General features: G+C 43.1%; 1 protein-coding gene across 1 annotated transcript; it reads right to left on the bottom strand.

Moving 5' to 3' along the window:
* Nucleotides 1-2,863: 2,863 nt before the first annotated feature.
* On the bottom strand, nucleotides 2,864-14,374 carry valopa (vertebrate ancient long opsin a). The gene is made up of 5 exons (XM_071924785.1): nucleotides 14,011-14,374; nucleotides 11,165-11,375; nucleotides 8,587-8,704; nucleotides 7,673-7,906; nucleotides 2,864-3,100 (listed from the first exon to the last, which is right to left on the bottom strand). Exons 1-5 carry the CDS (start codon nucleotides 14,372-14,374, stop codon nucleotides 2,864-2,866), a joined length of 1,164 nt encoding a protein of 387 aa, XP_071780886.1.
* Nucleotides 14,375-18,482: the final 4,108 nt, after the last annotated feature.

Genomic DNA, 18,482 nt, shown 5'->3' with positions numbered 1-18,482 from the left:
CCTGTCTAATCTTCAAGGCAAAGTCACCACTTCCAACCCCACTAACCCCCACCCCAGCATACTGTATGTCCCTAACAAGCTAAGGTAGATCATGTTAGTCTTTTGGTATATTGTGTGTGTGTGGGTGTGTGTGGTTTTGGTTTGGAGGTGTGTGTAAGGGTGAATAGGTATGGGTACTGATTGATGAACACTGTGTGCGTGGATACGTAAAAAGCTAATTTAGGACATTTTTTGACATGACACCCATTATTTGACCTTCCTGTGCAGATCAGAGTGGATACAGAACATCAAAGCCATATCTTCATAGTTTTATGATTGACAATTTCTAGCTTTTGCCATTGCTGATCCGGTTGTTCATTGTGGTTGTATTCTGAAAATGTTACAATCATTCCTAGTGTTTTCTGTCTTCCCTGACTTTTCCATTATCAGTTTTTATTTTCACATTTGCAACCACTCCTGATGTGTCTGCATTTTACAGAAGCAACAAGAGACGTATTCCAAGAAACATTATGCTTGAATTTTTTACCCTATTTCCCAGAGGTTTGGGGTTTTGCAAACTATGCCTTTATGTTTATATGGTGTTTATACGGTACAATCAAGCAACCACAATCTACTGATTTTGTCCCCTGAAGCCTCTGTATACACCCAAATGCGAGAGAATTTAGAAGCGGTTGAAAATGTAAAAATGAATATTGATAATGCAGAAATACAAGTAACAAGTAACTAATGAAAGAGGAAAAAGCACTGTCAGACGGCACATGCCACATGGCCATAATTTAGCAATTAAGCACTGTGAGAGTATCTTTTTTTGTTTTGTTTTGGGTTTTTTTTGAGAGGTGACAGGAATCCCCAACTGTAACTTCCTAAGAACGTGAGATATGGCTTGAAAGGAGCTACATGTAGCATTTCAACAACAATAAATCAATAAATCATTACCTTATTAATTTTGAGACATTATTATAATTACTGTAAACAAACAAGATCTTTGCTGAGAAAATTGGCAGCTTCTACCGGTCTCTACACTGTATTTTACATTGTGTGCCACAGGGTTGGATTATGTGAGAAATCTGCTTGATTGCTTTACGGCACAAAAAAGAAAACCTTTGACCGAAGAAGCATCATCCTCTTTGTGACATTAAGCAATTTATAGGAAATGTGGTATTAATTTTCAGAAACACTAGCATAAACAATACCACTGGTGTGAGATAGAGGCTACCAATCATCTCAACCAAGATCTCATTTGTTTAAGGTAATTATCAAAATGAATCAGTGATAGATTGATGTTTAAAAATGCTCCAAGTAGCACCTTTAAACTTGTCTGCACAGACTCCTCCCACCTCAGGTTGGCCAAAAAGCTTCATGTTAAATGATCCTAACACTCACACTCAGCACATTGCAAACAGACACCATACTGTTACTTTTTAACATAGTCACTCACTGTGCAGCATAGAGAATACAACAGTGTTTTGTGTACACAGATATCCAGTAATAGTGAACAAACACATACCACAAAGTCAAGTAGCAGACGTTTCAAAACTCATCGCTACATCTACTGTAGCTAACTCCAAAGTGTACAACTGTATTGTGACAGTATTTTGCTTTAATATTGCTGTTGACCCGTGCTTGTGACGTTAATCCTCATTGCTTTTCTACATGGCTGGTTAGCTAAGCTGTTCTTGTGCTATGGTATTTATTGAAACACTGAATCTCATTCACAGTCCCTATAGAGAACGTATCTTATGAACTCCACTCTGTCTGTGTGTGTGTGTGTGTGTGTATGTGTGTGTTTGTGTGTGTGTGTACATATGTGCTACCCGTGCCTGTGGTTGTGTGTGCGCGCGCATGTATGTGTTTGTGTGTCTGTGCTTGGAGACGGTCCCTCGCTGGCGCTTCAAAAATATATTGTCACTGTACGTCCCGACAGAGGCAGCGGGAGACGGGCATCTCCAAGTCCCATTGACCGTCTTCGCTAAAGATGAAAGCTTTGACCCAATCTAGTCTGCTCGGGACGAGCTAAAAGTGTCCAGAGTCAGAAGACGGCTCCTTCCTCTTGAGCAGCGGAGATGAATGAACATGCGCTGCCAAAAGCAAAGTACTGAAACAGCATAGAAAAACAATGCTTTCTCCGCAGCCGCCATCACAGCGGCTTCAAAGCGGGGAAGGCGAGGGTGAGATGAAAGGCTGGATGCATTGTGATATTCCAAAAAACACTGGCTAGCCCTCAACTACTGGATGTCAGGGTTTGGGGTTTTATCAGCCCCTCTCTGCATATGCAGTCTCTGTGTTTTGATGGTGATGCTCATATCAAGGCAGGCTCTATCAAGTCAAAGGGCCCTCTAATACGACAAGCTAGCAGGTGTGTGATGATGGTCAAGAGAATATCAAAGATATTCTCCAATAACGGGAAGGAGGTCTGTATCGCAAGCAAATATTTACAACAAATATTTCTAATGGGTAAAGCTCTGAGCATTGCAGCCAATCCAATTCCTGCCTGTCCTCTCTGTTGTGCTTAGTTTAATCAGATATTGAGCGAACTGCCAAAACATCCCGGACCACAGCACTTTTATTCACTTTTGATGTTTTGTTTCTGTCTTCTATTATTTTTGGAAGTGAGATATAGAAAAAAGTGCTGGGATTGATATTGATGAAATCCCCTCAGATTAAAGCTGACTCGCTGCACCTTATCTTCATACTGTAATCTCCATGTCATTTTCTGAAGAATACAGAGCCAAAACATAAAAGAAATTGCGTCGATGACTTTTGAAACGCACTGTAGCTAGACTACCAAAAGCTAGTATGGACTGTGGAGGTCGGAGAAAGACAGGGCAGGGTGGGAGAACAGCGACGGGGACGGTGTATACTGTTACATAGGACACACTTTGTTCTCTGGGATGGGGAGCTGGGCGAAGGAGCCGCAGTCGCTGGGCGGGTCCTCAGACTTGGGCGACGCCATGCCGCCCACGGGGATGCGGGCGGCGATGGCCGACATTTCTCCCGTTTGACTCTCGGCGGTCATTCCAGGTCGGTCCGAGGTCTGGTTCAGGTTGCTCTCCGGTATGGTCCCCATGCCGGTGAAGAGCTGGATTAGGCACTTCCTGAACTGGACAGACATCAAGGGGTGTTAGGACAGAGAATCCAAAACAACAAGGAAAGACAGGTGTGCATTCAGAATGTTTACCATTTTTTTACCATTAGGATGTATTAGGGACTATAATAAAGGACATGAAAAAGAGTGGTATGTCTGGGGTTTTTTTTTGCAAAGGATAAAAAATATAGATGCAGTATTAGTATAGTTATAATGGGATCTATACTTTAAAAAAAGGGTTAGGGCTAGCTCTGTTAAATACAATACCTCGCTTAAATTATATAATTTATAGTGATCAAACACATTTCCACTGGTAACATTTAGTACATTAATCACCATATTAAACAAAGTCTAATTAGAAATTGTTTCTTCATGCACAGACACATACACATTTCACCAGAAGGGTAACAATGACGCCCTGTTCAACAGCTGTTCGTAGTGAAAGACCGTAGCCGGAATAGTTTTCTCACTAAAAGCACCAAAATCACTGGGTTCCACATTACTTCAAAGCTAAAAACACTAATTGATCTTCGTCAGTGTTGCAGCTCCCACTCTGTGTTGCCTCGGGTGGAAATCAAGAGTCGTGAACCGTACTGACCTGCCCAATTTAACACGTGAGCCTCTCCCGCAAGCCAGTAATGCTTTTGCTTTCAAAGAGTGGCAGTAACACCTCTGTTACCTGCTAATGTCATGAAAAGAGAAAAGGCCGGGGCGGTGTTCACCCGGGATATTCTATAGAAACCCCTTACATACGCGTAGAACACTTAGCCGCTTCCCTCCAACCCTGTTTGCAAAACATAGCAGCTCTTAAAACACTCCTACACAGAGCGTAAGGTCATAAAATGTCAACTTAATGGGAAACTGAATAGCCACAAGCGCAATAACTCTCAAGATCCAAGGCAGCCACTTTTCTATCTGTCTTTTAAAAGCCGTTCTCCTAATAGTTTTCCAAATTTATTGTTAGGAGATTCACTTTAAATGGGTGATGATATTGATTTCGCGCCTCACTATTAGGCCTGCAGCATTTATCATATCACTGCAATACCGTTATGACAGCAAGCATACCACAGGATTGGGCATATCATTAACCCATGTTGTTGCAGCTGAACAATGCCATGAGCATGTTTGTGGAGCATAGTCGAAGATGAACTCTTCATAACAAATAGAAAAAAATCTTTCTAGAGTTTGTGGGAGAAGTAGAGCAGTTTATTAGGCCCGTTCCAAATCAGTTGTAATTGTTTGAATCTGAAGTGTTCAGCTGTCACGATATTACAGCAACATGACTTTACTTTCTGACTGTGGTTCGGTGAATTGCATACCATTACAGCCCTAATCGCTATGCAAAGGAACACAGCGAGCGTATATTCCTCCCTATGAATCATCACCTTTTCATCTTCTGACAAATAACCAAGGATACAGGTATTGAGGACATGATGCTCCAAGCCTCTGGGTGTCCTTCCGCTTCACACACTTCCTCTGCAATCACCCAGTCAAGAGAGCAGTTGGTGCTTTTGTGAAATGGTGGGGTTTGGGATAGGAGGACGCGGTAAACGTTTCTAACAGCCTCTCACAATGAGGCTCTCGAGTCTTCCAGCAGCTTCGCACAGCTCTCCTCCGAGTCTTTTCTATAGGTGGGAATTATTATGATCACTGATAATACACTGGAGGGTCTCTCCTGTGTGAAGTGTCGCTCCTTCTCATGGGACCCAAAGATGCTTCCACCTCAATGATGATCTATCATCTCAGTCAAAATGGCCAGAGTGTTCCCCAAAATGACCCTTAATATTTTAACTGTGTGGTTGCTTTTATGCTTTGTCTCTATGTTTCTAATACTCCATCTATAGCAGCAGGGTGGTGTAGTGAGTAGGGAGGGAATGTCCTTACAGAGAATCAATAAGTATTACATTATTAGTATTTACAGTTTTACATCAGACAATTAGAAAGGTTTTGCTTTCATTCCACACAAAGGCCCTTATGGGCAAAATATGAATTTATAAATGGCTTAAATATATCTTTTCTGAAGTGTGCAGACTTTCATTGTAGGCTCGCCTTTCATATTGATCAAGGAGTCTGACCTTGCAAGATCAAAACCTGTGGCTTTGTGTAAGTTATGCTTCAAATAGTAGCAGTAGAAGTGATGATAAATGGATATTCCTAGAATGGTTTCTTCACCTTAGATCTTATGACCTAAATATCCCAAGAGTCTGTCTCTCTGCAAAATTGCTACTACAATGCAGGAGTCATGCATCATGGAAAACCCCCGAGACTCTGGTTCGGCTCGTTATGTAACTCGCCCAGAGAGAGATGGCGAGAGAGGGAGAGATATCACCGTCAAGCACTAGGGGTCAGCTGACTTCTGTAAGTAGTTTGGCTTGCTCATAAGCAGTGGGAGAGTCTGCTTAGACCGGGATCTGCCTGCTCGCTGTCCTTATTAACATCGACTCGGCGCCGCCTGATCTTTCAGCAGTGACACCAGCTGACCCATTTACACAGCAATCACAGCGCAGAACTGGGGCAATCAGATGGACATGCAGTTCCCTGGCGATGGGGGGGTGGGGGGTCTTATCCAGGCTCCTTTCACCAATACCTCTCACCATGCCAAGCATAGGCATCTACTTCAGCAGATTGACTTCTTTCTCCCTGTCTGAAAACGGATCGCTTTGAACCCCCGCTGTCGCCCAGGCTCAAATCTTGCCATGTTTGTCATAACTGGCCTTAACAGTTTGATAATTCAATATACTGACAGGACTGTAATGGATTCTGTTAAAAAGATACAGCATGTTATTTACAATCCGCACTGGTCAGAGGCAATGAAACAATATGCACACTGGTAGGAATACTGGTTGTGGACGCGTAGCATTCATTTTTGAGGACATGCACAAATAACCGAATGGCCGCAGGATACATGTGACAGCCATCTTGCGAATGCGTAATTAAAGTAAACTATGTTTCTGCCCTAGGTGATGTCAGTAAACTGCACACAGCACACTTATGTTTGGTCGGTGCTTTATACCAATGGAAACCATGGATATTTTCACATACAAATCTTATAGTGCAGCTTTAAAAGCTTGTTTCTTTGCATAGCCCTCTGAGAGACACAAACTCGTTCACATTTCAGGAGAGAGGTCAGAGTGCAGGCCAGCGGTGTCCATGAGACTCACGGCTGGAATACAAATGAAACCAGATGTTTACTGTCATTGTGGACTAAATTTGCATATTGTGAGGGAAAGCACCAGGGGGAAGGCAATTGGATTTCTATCCAGCTCCTGAAGACACATTTTTGATAACAAATGTTTATTTTTTTATTTATTTCTCCTTTATTTAACCAGGTGAGTCCCACATTAAATGTAATGTGGATGAATCGCATCAGGATACAATCTAGATGCAAGTGGCATGCCAGTTGTAAATGGGGTATCTGTCTCTTTAACTACAACTAAAGTCTCTCATGTCCCAATTCAGGCTCCAGTCTGTAGCCATTAGAAGGCTCTTCTACCAGCATGAATCCTTTAACATTGTATTATAGCTTTATAGGAAAAACAGGACGCATAACCAGGATGCATTAAACTTAAATATATGCATGCTTCCTTATATGCCGTTTCAGGCAATATTTCAAATCCACGTGATTTGTATTACATGTTTATTCTGAGCACGTTGTAGTGGGAATAGGAACATGTATGCAAAAGGCAGTGTTATTCACTGCCACTGACAAAGCAATGACTATAACATATTACACCTCCCATCTTGCTGTTTTGCATTGAAAAAGTCATTAAGAGTGTAGTCTATTTCATAGATTGGCTCTACTCATGCATCGCCACTTTAGAATTAGTGTTTTGGAAAAGGGATTGATTAAAATGTATTAAGTTCCAGACATGATCACCCTTCTCTAATGACTGCTGTAACACATTGTTTGGACAAGCCATGATGATAATCCTTTATGTGAAACAGTCTGTATCTCGCTTACACTGAGGAAAGGAGCTAGGCAGAGCCAAGTACAGTAAACATGGTAAATGGCACGTAAAAACATCAGCAATACCCTTTTACAACTGCCAGCCTCGCTGGCATACCATAGGAGCCTAATGCAGTTTTAACAGAGCCACGCCTGGACAATTGTACTCTCTGGATTTCACATTTCATTTATTCATACACCATGCATTATTGAAAAACAGGCTAACACCCAACAACAACAGGAAAAAAATGCAGCGGCTTTCATCTGCTGCATACAAGTAGCGATGTGTCTCAACTCTGTCTGTCTATCTACCTATCCAGTAGCTACGCCGCTGTAACTAGCTGTACTTTGGTACTGGGCATTGCCCCAAACTGTGTTTCTGTTCAAAGGCTGGAGCAGCTTATTGTCTAAAAATGTATAACGTGAGTAGTTGTGGATCTATGTTTAGTGCAATAGATTCCATTAATAGCCACAAAGTGCACAGCAGCATGTCTTACATTTCTATCCTCTAATACATGAAGATATTGATTTTTCTTGGAAGGGCGAGGCAAACTGGTTTTTCAGCTGATGTTAAACATAAATCAAGTATTCCATATGTGTGAAATGAAATAATGATCACTGGACTCAAACACATCAGTTACCTGTTTGTTCATGAAGACGTAGATGATTGGGTTGTAGACGGTGGCGGTCTTGGAAAAGAATGCGGGGATGGAGGCCAGCCTGGGGTCCAGGTAGATGGTTGGACAAGCTGTGACCACGATGGAGAAGGCGGCGTACGGCGTCCAGCCCACCATGAAGGCCACGATCATCACCACCACCATGCGGGTCACCTGGCGCTCCGGCTTCCTGGCGTTGGCCAAACGACCATGAGACACCTGGAGAGAGCGGAAAACCAAACGTTTTGTAAGTTCATGTTATGCAAGTTATCATTGGAAATGTGCATTAGGGTTTGACAGATATAGGTTTTTGAAGGCTGATACTGATAGATACTTCTGTACTGAAGCTGCAAATAGCTCATATTTTATGCCTATATTCAATATCTTTAAATTTGACCATTTTCCCCCAGATCTGTACAACATTTAGACCATCATGGGACACTAAAACTCTCCACTGAAAATCATACTAAGGGTTAGTAGCTCTTTAAGGCATGGTGACCTACCACACCTATTCAATGGGAGGGGAAACTCTGCCGTTGAATTAATTTACGAGACACATTACTGAACAACTCATTGAATAAATACAATATGCAAATAAAATAATGTTTAACTGCAGGTTTTACAGAGGTTTTTATGTAGCTATGGTCAAAGAGGAACCTCCATCATATCAGAGGTGGACAACACTGAAAAGCCCAATAACAGATGTATTAGTTTAACCCTAATGTATATTGTTAGTTTGAAATCTGAAATTCAGAATGGCATGCTTTATACCAGTAAACATCTTTTTAAGTTATAAAACAAAAATAAATTATAGTCCATAAAGTAGGATTTCATGTGGATCTGCTTTTGTTTTTTTTATTTTAGCTGTTGCAAAGTATCCTGCAGGAACTCAAACTGACCTTCCTGAGCTTCCGTAGGAGCTTTCCGTAACAGAAGATGATCACTCCCAGAGGCAGAATGAAACAAGTGGCGAAGAAGGTGATGATGTAGCTGTGATCTGTAATGTTGGTTGAATACCTGTTGAGACGTGGACAACAAACAGGTTTACATTTACAGTTTAGGCACTTGGCCGAGGTTCTTATCCGGAGCAACTTTCAGTCAGTGCAAAAGCTTGAATTCCTGGATCACCAACATTACAAGCAGCCAGTATGAGACCAAGACAAGACCAAGTCAAAATAAGCTTGAGACAAGTCCAAGACTAAAGAAACATGAACACAGAGTGCCCCTTTAAGAACAAAACAGTTAACAGTTCCCATACTTTCACATCTATGATCTGGATGTAAAATGTCCTTTTGGCTTTCGGAGGCTTTTATCTGGCTGGAGAGAAAGAAGATAGTTCTGCGCCTCATTTGAGCTTCAATTAAAGGGGAAATTCCACAGCTGAGACAAATCTCTGTGACACAATTAGGGGCCCCGAGGCCACTGATGTAGTCTAATTATGTCATTTCCATGAGAACACCTAATGAAACAAGCTCCGGATTAATTTTTGGAAGCAACTACCTGGCAGACAGGCTTGTGTGTGTGTGTATGTGTGTGGCTAAGTGTTTGCATGCATGCATTTTAATCTTTATTTAAACAGGGAAGGTTGGCTGAGCATGCATTGGCGATGGGTCGATGCACGTATCAGTCGTCGTTCGTTCATCCATTGTCCTCATTACGTGACACTCAGCAGCAAACCAATTAATGATGCAATACTGTACGATTTGTTCAGTTCGTCCAGCAGTACAGCTGCTAGAGTGTGGGTTAGTAGCTGAGCTGCTGTGCTGGACTGAACGAACGGTTCATTACTGTATCAATCTGAATGAGGCGTTCAGCTGCTAGACAGTGACACTTTTTGGTCAAAACACACAGTACAAATATGAATGATTCGTTCCTTCAGCTTGTTCAGCAGTTCAGTGGCTAGTGTATGGGTAAGTACTTTATCAGACTGAATGAACCATTCAGGTGCGTAGGCAGTGCCACCTTTTGGACTGAAGACCAAAGTGATTTGTGACGCAGTGATTCGTTTTCTCCGTGGGTTAACGGTTCACTAAATGAAGCGATTCTGTATATCGGTCAATGAGCATTTAACCCAGTTGCAGTTGTTATATGAGATAATTGAATAGTGTAGCCTGTGCTGTTGGCAATGAGATGTTTTCGGAAAGGTAAATCAAATGAGCCGGACTAGCCGATTCTGTCAGACACCCCGAAAGAATCAAATTAATTAACAGAATTGGTCTTCTCTCCACTAGCAGCAGCTCTTTTTCAGCAACAGCCTGCTTCAATTTCACAGTCATACACATTTACATTGGAGAGCTGCTCAGGACAGCTGCACATTTAGAGGTTAAAGGAATATTCCAAGTTTTTGGGAGATTGGCCATTAAGTGATGAGGTGGACACTAGGGATTCGAACCCTCAACCTCCAGCTGTGTGCTTGCCTTTGCAGTGAAGGTGTTACACAATAACACGGCCAGTCGATTAGAACTGGAAAGGATTTGTAGGTTATATCCAAACTCCTCACCTTGGTCCAGTCGTCTATTGAGAAATTGCTGACACCAGCTTTTTCACATTTTCCCTTTCAGAACCCTTCAAGACATTGCAATCCCGCTTTTACCCTCTTTAACATTCAGAAGGTGAATGTCCCGGTGCATCCGGTGATTACAAGATGAACATAAATGAGGCTTTTAAAATGCAATATGCCTATGCATGTGGCAGGCTTCTGGAGCCTCGCACACCTGTGTTGTTTGCATGCCTGCTGAGAAGTCAGACTTAACCAAATGTTTTCTGACAGAGCCCAAGCTGTGTACAGCCAGAGGTGGATTGGGTCATCTATTCGCTATGTATCTCCACGGCGGCGCTGTCTTAATTGTATTGTCTGAACCGTTTGCTCCCCTGTGCTTCATGTGAGCAATGGCTCCCTTACAGGGCTAGAGGCAACCGCTCAGCCCCCTATCTGCACGGCTTTGATCAAAGCGGCTAAATAGCATTACCCAGATGGCACCCTGAGGGCCAAGGTCAGAGCGACCTGTTTCTTGACTTTTTCCATGAGACGCGTTCACACGGTGTGCGATAATACGGCTCAAACAGGGATGTAGACCTGGGCCAATAGGTGGAGTGTAGAATGTCTATGATCTTTATTTGTCTGTGTGTGTGTGCGTGCGTACATGGCGTCTGTGCATGTGTGTGTGTGTGTGTGTGTGTGTGTGTGTGTGTGCTGTGGAGCACTGTGAGTAGCGCTTGGTTCAGCACATAGGCTGCAGCTTTGATTCATGACCACTATTTGTGAATACTGGACAAAATGCAGAAACTGTATTTCCGCATCATTGCACTATGCAAGCCCCAATAATTGACTACAGTCTTTAGTATACCATTTGGGAATATACCTCATTAGTCCGTATGTGAGTTTCCCTATGTCACCTGAAGGTTGAAAGAACAACCGTACCTAAGTTTATACACTCTTTTATGTAATAAAAAGATATTAAAGTGCAAATTTCTCACCAGTCAGGCTCACAGGTGGTTCCGATCTTGCTCACAGTGTAGCTGTTCCAGCCCAGCACCGGGGGGAAGGTCCAAATGAAGGAGAAGGTCCAGACGAAGAGCAGACCCAGGACCGCGTGCTTCCCTCGCAGCCGGATGTTCCCCAGAGGCCGGCAGATCACAAAGAAGCGCTCGAAGGACAGAACCGCCAGCGACCACAGGGCCACGATCCCTGAGGCAAACAGCGAGAGGTCATTCTGTGGGAGCTGCTGCTCAAAATGTAGCTCAGTGGGACAACGGCATTCACACTTTAGTAACATCTGGCACAGTAACAGCGCCTAGGGGAACTATTTTCTAGAATATCACAATGCTTGTAGATTCCTCCCTTTTTTCGCCAGAGTGTGAAATCCTGTTGTTTTCATTGTATCTATGCTTTTGGGAACTTGTCCAACTGGGACTCCCTGGTAAGAGTGTAGCCTTCTCTTCATGGTTCACACAGTATCACAGATAAATTCAGTCTGTAACGTGCAGAGGTATATGTGGTGCTACGATTGCCGGAAATAGTTTAATGATGCAGGATGGGCGCATTAAGCTGCCTCCTAATGGACTAAAAAAGCAGAATTTAATTATGGTAATAACTCACTCTCACAGAATGGTTAATTACTTATGTCTCCACTGCCAGGCTACTCCTACTGTCAGCCTACTGGGCTCACTGGAGAGGACAAAAGAGAGGAGCGGAAACCAGGGTGCTCAATTATGTCAAATACATTACCTTTGCAAAGGGCCACAAATAACAGTGCTGCTAATAAGCCTTAATGCCCTTTTTTTTGTATCTTTTCAGCATCAATTGTCCAAACCTGAAGTTGGGATAGTGTGTTCATCCAGAAAGGTGTCCAACAGAAGCAAGCTGTAGAGCATGCATAGATGAGTGTAAATTCAAAAATAAACACAAATAGACCATATTTTCACCCTGAGTGGAATATGAAGTGGAGCATCCATCCTGCTTTAAAGGAAGAGATAGCTCAGCCTCATTAGTTTCTAATTGACACACAGTAATTCATCCAGTTATAACACACTGCTCTGTGCCAACATCTAACCCACTGAGTTGTGCATTTTGTTTTCACCACTACTGTACAAGCAAAACATTGCATAATGTCCATAAAATCCACAATTCTGGCATATGTCCATATGGGATTGTGTAACCCATGCTAGGGAACAAAGTTGTCTCAATCAATTTTATCCCAGTGAAGTTTAGATTGTAAATATTTCAAGTGAAATAAATTTAATAACATGCTCATAGAACCATGTGGCTATCACAAATCATATGACAGTCATCATATTTTCTTGCCCATTCACTCTGTATACTGTGGACTGTATACTGTGGACTGAGAGCTCAGATTTGACACACAGAGACTCCTGTGACTGGCTTGTCAGGAACAGCTGTCCCATCAAAATGTCAATTTCAAATCTAATTAATGAAGTATATGCATTTTTCCATATACTGCAGACTACTAGGTCACCAAACACCCTATCAAGTGTTTCCCAAACCTCCATATAGATACACATTGGACCACAGACCCCCATTTGATAAGAGAGGAAGCCCATCTGAAGCACAGCACACCTAACTGTCTGTACTGTAAGTGGAGAGAAAATAACTGGAGAGTGAATCCTATGCTGAAAACAGTCACTCTTACACAGTCTCTCATTGTGAGGAAGCAACAGTGAAATCTACCTATTCCTCTGGGAGGGATTTGACCTCTCAAGGACCCACTTGGGGAACCACTGCGCTGTCTGTCTCATACGGTGCTTCCCCGCAAACCCACAGCAATCCGTTGAATTAGTTAAATGATATTAGCGGTCACGGAGGGGAATAACCTATTTATAACGGGTCATGCACCGCAGTATGTGAGAGGAGGCTCTTGTCCCACTGCTCCGAATGTCTGCTGCGGGCATGGCTTTGAATACTGAGCTATAGTAATCCTATAGTAAGTTTTAGACAGCAGGTATCACAGCAAAACTTACATTTGTAGAATCGTATTCATTTATTTGTATGTTTGATTGCTCTTTTTGCTCGCGCACACAATAGTGCAGGTCTGCCTTGCAGTTAATTTAGTGACTTTGAAGGTTGCCATCCCAGACTCCAGATTTCCCCCACAGGGTTACAGTACAGAGCTGAGGATTAATCGGCGCAGTAGATGCACGCTGCAAGACTTCCAAAACTAATTTCCATAAGTATTTAAACAAAAAAAAGTTTACTTGAACTAGGCATGCAGAAAATTGGCACACACCCCTAACGACAAATCACTATAATATCCCTATGGGGACTTATAGTATGTCTATGCTTCTCAATAGTGACTTTATAGTTACCTGATCTTAGGCTACTAAATTTCATATTTCTATAAATATATTCCATATTCCTATATGGATTTATAGTGTCCTTCTAAAAATGTACTATGCTTTTTTCGCAATTGACAAACTTTTCAAGATCAGGATGCTCAAAGAAACTCCACCCTGATCCTCTTCATTTATGTGGGACAGTCTCGGATTGGGCTCTAAGATCTGGTCAAGATCTTGTAGTGTGCATCCATCCCTATAAGGGTTGTTAACCTACAGGGAATTTATGACCATGATGATGAAATTGGTTTGTTTTTATTATGATTTGATCTCCCTCAGAGAGGTTAAAGTCAGTTGTGAAGGAAGAAGGAGAATGTGCCATGTTCCTCTCCTTTGAAATATCTTCTAAAAGAAAGCTCCAACACTGACACCTGCAGTTATGGAAGTTGCGCACACAGGCGCTCACAGCAGCCTTGCAATCAACAGAGGGGGGAAAAAATGACAAATATAAGAGAGAGAGATATCTGACCTACCGAAAAAAGTAACGGCAAAACCCTCCAGGACGCAAGCCCACTTCCCGAGGAAGAAATAACCCCGGGCGTTTGTCAAGAAACTTATAACTCCACCGGTGAGGGAGACGAGAAAGTCAGCGATGGCCAGGTTAACTATGATATAATTCAGGGGCTGTCTGAGTTGCTTGAACTTGAAAGTGACAAACATGACGAGGAAGTTTTCGCTCAGGGACAGCGAGGTCACCACAAACATCAGCACGGCCAGGACGGTGAAGTTCCAGGGTGCGATGGACCGGATGGGTCCGTTAAACGGGTCGTCTGGCTTGGAGAGCTCTGCCGCCTCGGTGTAGGACACACCGTTCACTGAAAGACTTAAAGTATCCATTGTCCATGTCCAAAAAGTGCTTGGCTTGGTGACACCTAACCGAGTGAAATCCCTGTTTGGTCCCTCTTTGTCATATTCACAACTTCATGCTGGATCACCGGTGCCCGCGCTCACTTGCAGGTGAAAGTGTGCACACCGGCTGCGCTGTGACGCATCCCTTGCGCTTGGGACTTTTCTTTGAAGAAGTTCATCTCTTGATTAAAGCGCATGGTGGACCAAAGCAAAAGGGAAATCCGCGTGTATTCTTCAGTTCAGCCGCTTGAAAGAGCGCGTCTACATCTGAGCGCAGAGCGGTGGCAAAGCAAACCGAGCGCGCACTGGACGGTGCGGGCAGAAGCGGTGTCTTGAAAAGCGATGGCAGCAAGTGAATAAATGACTGATCAGTGGCATCTTGGAAGCTCTTATATAGGCGGCCGTGGAGTCGCGGCGGCTCCGGCATCACTCCTGCCCTCCAGGAAACGCCAGGCGCGTCCTCCCAATTTGCTGCTCGCCTTGCGCGCTGCGGACACTGATGGACAGCCAGGTCTCCAGCCTTGACGCACACTCCAGTTGGATGCAATAGCTTACGCTGCGATCGATTCCACCCCCCACCCCCCACCCCCAGTCATGCCCCATGTGGATTTATCTAAGTTTTGGTAGTTTCAGAATTATAACTTAAAGTATTCCTCTGACTTTTGCGCATTTTAATTACGCACATCCATAATTGTGCATCCTTAATTACGTACGCTTTTAGCCTGTTACTTGGCCAGTGGTTTTTGTCGTATTTACGTTATAAAAAAAAATAGTACTTTATTGTGCTTACCTTTCACACAATAACTATCCGTCTGTCATGTGAGTAGTCAATTAACATGGGTCTACTATATGATTCTGACTTTTTTTTTTTTTAATCAACTTTATGTATTTGTTGTGATTGTTTGCAATATGGAGCACGGGTCTACAGCTGTGTGGCCATGGCACCAATTCTAAAAAAAAAAAAAGTCTTCTGTTGCCTGACAACAACAATCAATAGCAATCAATGCTGCAGCTAAATGTGGTAACAGGAGGTCACCTCACACAAGAATGCAAGGTAATGGGTGTTGATGGTATTTGGACTGTTTCTATAACACCCCGCCCCACCACCACCACCACCACCACCACACACACACACACACACACACACACACCACCACCACCACCCTAACCACCTATACCACTGAGCACAAATCATTTGTGATTGTATTAAAATGATCAATTTTGTTTCTTTCTTTATAGGAAGAACCGTAGAATTGTACAGAAACCAAGGCATCAATGAAGCAGGCTTTGAAGGTGAGCTTACAAAGTCCACACTTTCTCTCAGCACACATTTTTTTCTCCAATTTCAGGCCTTATGTTCCCTCAGTCCTAAAATCTAAAAATGTGTGAGTCTACATTCCCTCAGCAATGTCTCCTCTATGGTGTCTTAGCATATTACATGAAAAAAACACAAGGATAATCTGTAATAAGGTGCAATATATTTATTATGCATACAATACTCCCCACTCTTAGTGTCTGCATGTACTTGACAGTGCAAATGCTAAACAATTGTGTCAATGGACTGTGTTCATAAAGCACATCAGGATAATGTCTTTCACTACTCACACAATGCAGCTCACACCATGCAGTATTTCTCATTAAGTCTAGTTAGAATCACAATCACCTTGTCAAGTAAATGGAGAGGGATTTGTACTGGTGACACTGGTGCTGAAACATATTGACAGATTACATACAGCTTCACAGCACACGCTGACCTTCAGTATATGGACAGTAAACTATACAGATCACTCTATATATTCAACATTTTATGGCTGTGTGTGTGAACAGCGTGGCATATGGCTGCAGCAGTACAGGGAAGTGTAGTGAGTGACCAATAGTGCATTGGTACAGTGAACACATGAGTTATACAGATGATTCAGTATGCTTGTTTTTAAGTCTAAATTAATCCAAGGATGCTTGACTGAGCACATGTACTGCTTTTCAGCTACGCTCTCCAAGCTGCCCAGTGCAACCACAGTCTTCTGCTGCTGGCCGCTGGGGTAAGAACTGGGGAAGTGCCTTGCTCAAGGGCATCTTTACAGTAGTTGCTGAGGCAGGGGAGAGTGTTTCTCTTTCACTTCCCTTCCCAGATTTTCCCAGCCAGTCAGAACTTCAAATGGACGACTTTCTGGTCCTAAGCCTGCTTCTCTAACCTCCAGGCTACAGCTGTCCCACACTTCTTGTTTCGAGAAGAACACTTCAGTGGCCTATATAAAGTAGGTGATGACTCTGAGCCATTGTTGCCAGTTCAAAGGTTGGACTAAATTGAGAAACAAGTTCACGGCTGAACTTAACAACATTGTTGCAGTGGCCAGGTCGTTCACAAGAATGTTGCCTGGTGTTTGTTACAGTTTGACATGGATGTTTCACCCGCAAGTGTTTCAAAAACGATCATGGCTTGCACTTTAAGGTACAGAATTTCATATTGGGTGTTTTGTAATCTAAGAATTGGCCAGGTAACAGGTACGTGTTACAGGTAAGTGTTTTATACATGTCATTTACATGTTGTTTTTTAGTTTTAAGTTCTTGTCATTCTTCAGTTATGCTTCACTCCACTTTCTTATTAACTTAGAGCCAGAAGTAGTCAAGTCAAGCCCAGAACTTTTCTTCAGAGGTGAATGTAAGTCGCCTTCCTACTGTCTCCGTCTCTGCCCTGTCTTTGATCTACTTCCCTCTCGTGGAAGCCAGCTTGTCACCCCTCAGTGACCATCACGTAAATGAGGATTTATTGCCTGCGCTGTCTTTCCAGACCTCTGTATGACTGCTTTTGTTTGGCAGGTGTTTTAAAGTGCCGTGGCCAAGTTCAACCTTGTGCTTTGTTCAGGAAGAGTCAAAAGAGCAGCGCCGATCGGTATTCGGCCCAGCTGAACTTTTGCCAAGGTATTTTCCGACAATTCTGATTAAATACGCCATCGTTCACCCGAGACTCATCAGCGGAGGTGAGATGTTGCCGTATGTTGTATTTCTATGACTCTTATTAGAATAGTTCTGCATTAACACATATCAGCTGACATGATAATTCTGAGTCAGGTCACCGATTTAAACGTCAAACGGACCTGAGCATGAACAACATTTAACACTATTGTAACAGTTGGAGCATGTTGTTCACTGGGACTGATGCTTTCAAACTCAGTCTGTTGAGAGACAGCGCAATCGTAGCTCATCCCTCCCACCTGTTCTGTGTTTGCCAGGCTTCCACCAGGGCAATGACCTGTGGAATTGGCCGGTCTAGCTGTTTCACTGAGGGCTTAGGATTGGGTGGGAAATCTTGAGCAGACTGAGAGACAGTCTGGCAATGCACAAAATAGTGGTCACTCCTTCAGCGCTGTATTCCAATGTGGAAGTGATGAAAATGGGAGCAAACTTCAGAGTAGCTGGTGGTGCGTTGACTCAAATTGCATAGAAGTAGAGGAGCCCAGCACTCATTTTGCAGATAAAAAGTCACATTTATTAGAGAGACGTTTCAGCCTTCAGGGCTTCATCAGTGTCAGTTTTAAATGTGGAAGTGATGCACGCTCACCAATTTAATTTCCTTCCATGCTCTCCTGTTTCTCCTTGTCATTCACTGCACAGCGGCTGATGCTTCCTGCACCCAGCTGACACATGGGACACCAAAGCTGATCTCTGATCCGCCGGTTGGATTATGAGGTGCTTCTGTTGCCCTCATGCCATGAAGGCTGCCAGACGTGAGACAAACTGACCTTCAGAGACTTGTTTATTTCGCTTCCCAAAACTCCGAATCACCTGCACTGCAGAAACTCCCTACAGCACCGAGCCTTTTTTTTTTGTACAGTTGTGATAACATCCTGGGAGTCATTCAGGCGAGAGAGAGAACATATCTTAATCTCACCTCAAGAGTCTACCATGGGAGATTGGTTGTATACACTCGCATCCTGGGATTTGAATTGGAACAGAAGCATGTACAAAGGCACACACACACACACACACACACACACACACACACACACACACACACACACACACACACACATTACCTTTGAGAAAAGTATGTTCAAGGGGCAGTGATTGTGTATTTGGAGTTCTCTCACAGGCCTGT

This window comes from Centroberyx gerrardi, chromosome 15 (assembly GCF_048128805.1).
Source record: "Centroberyx gerrardi isolate f3 chromosome 15, fCenGer3.hap1.cur.20231027, whole genome shotgun sequence".
NCBI lineage: Eukaryota > Metazoa > Chordata > Actinopteri > Beryciformes > Berycidae > Centroberyx > Centroberyx gerrardi.
Note: the sequence above shows the minus strand (reverse complement) of the source record. Positions and strands in the feature narration are given on the sequence as shown.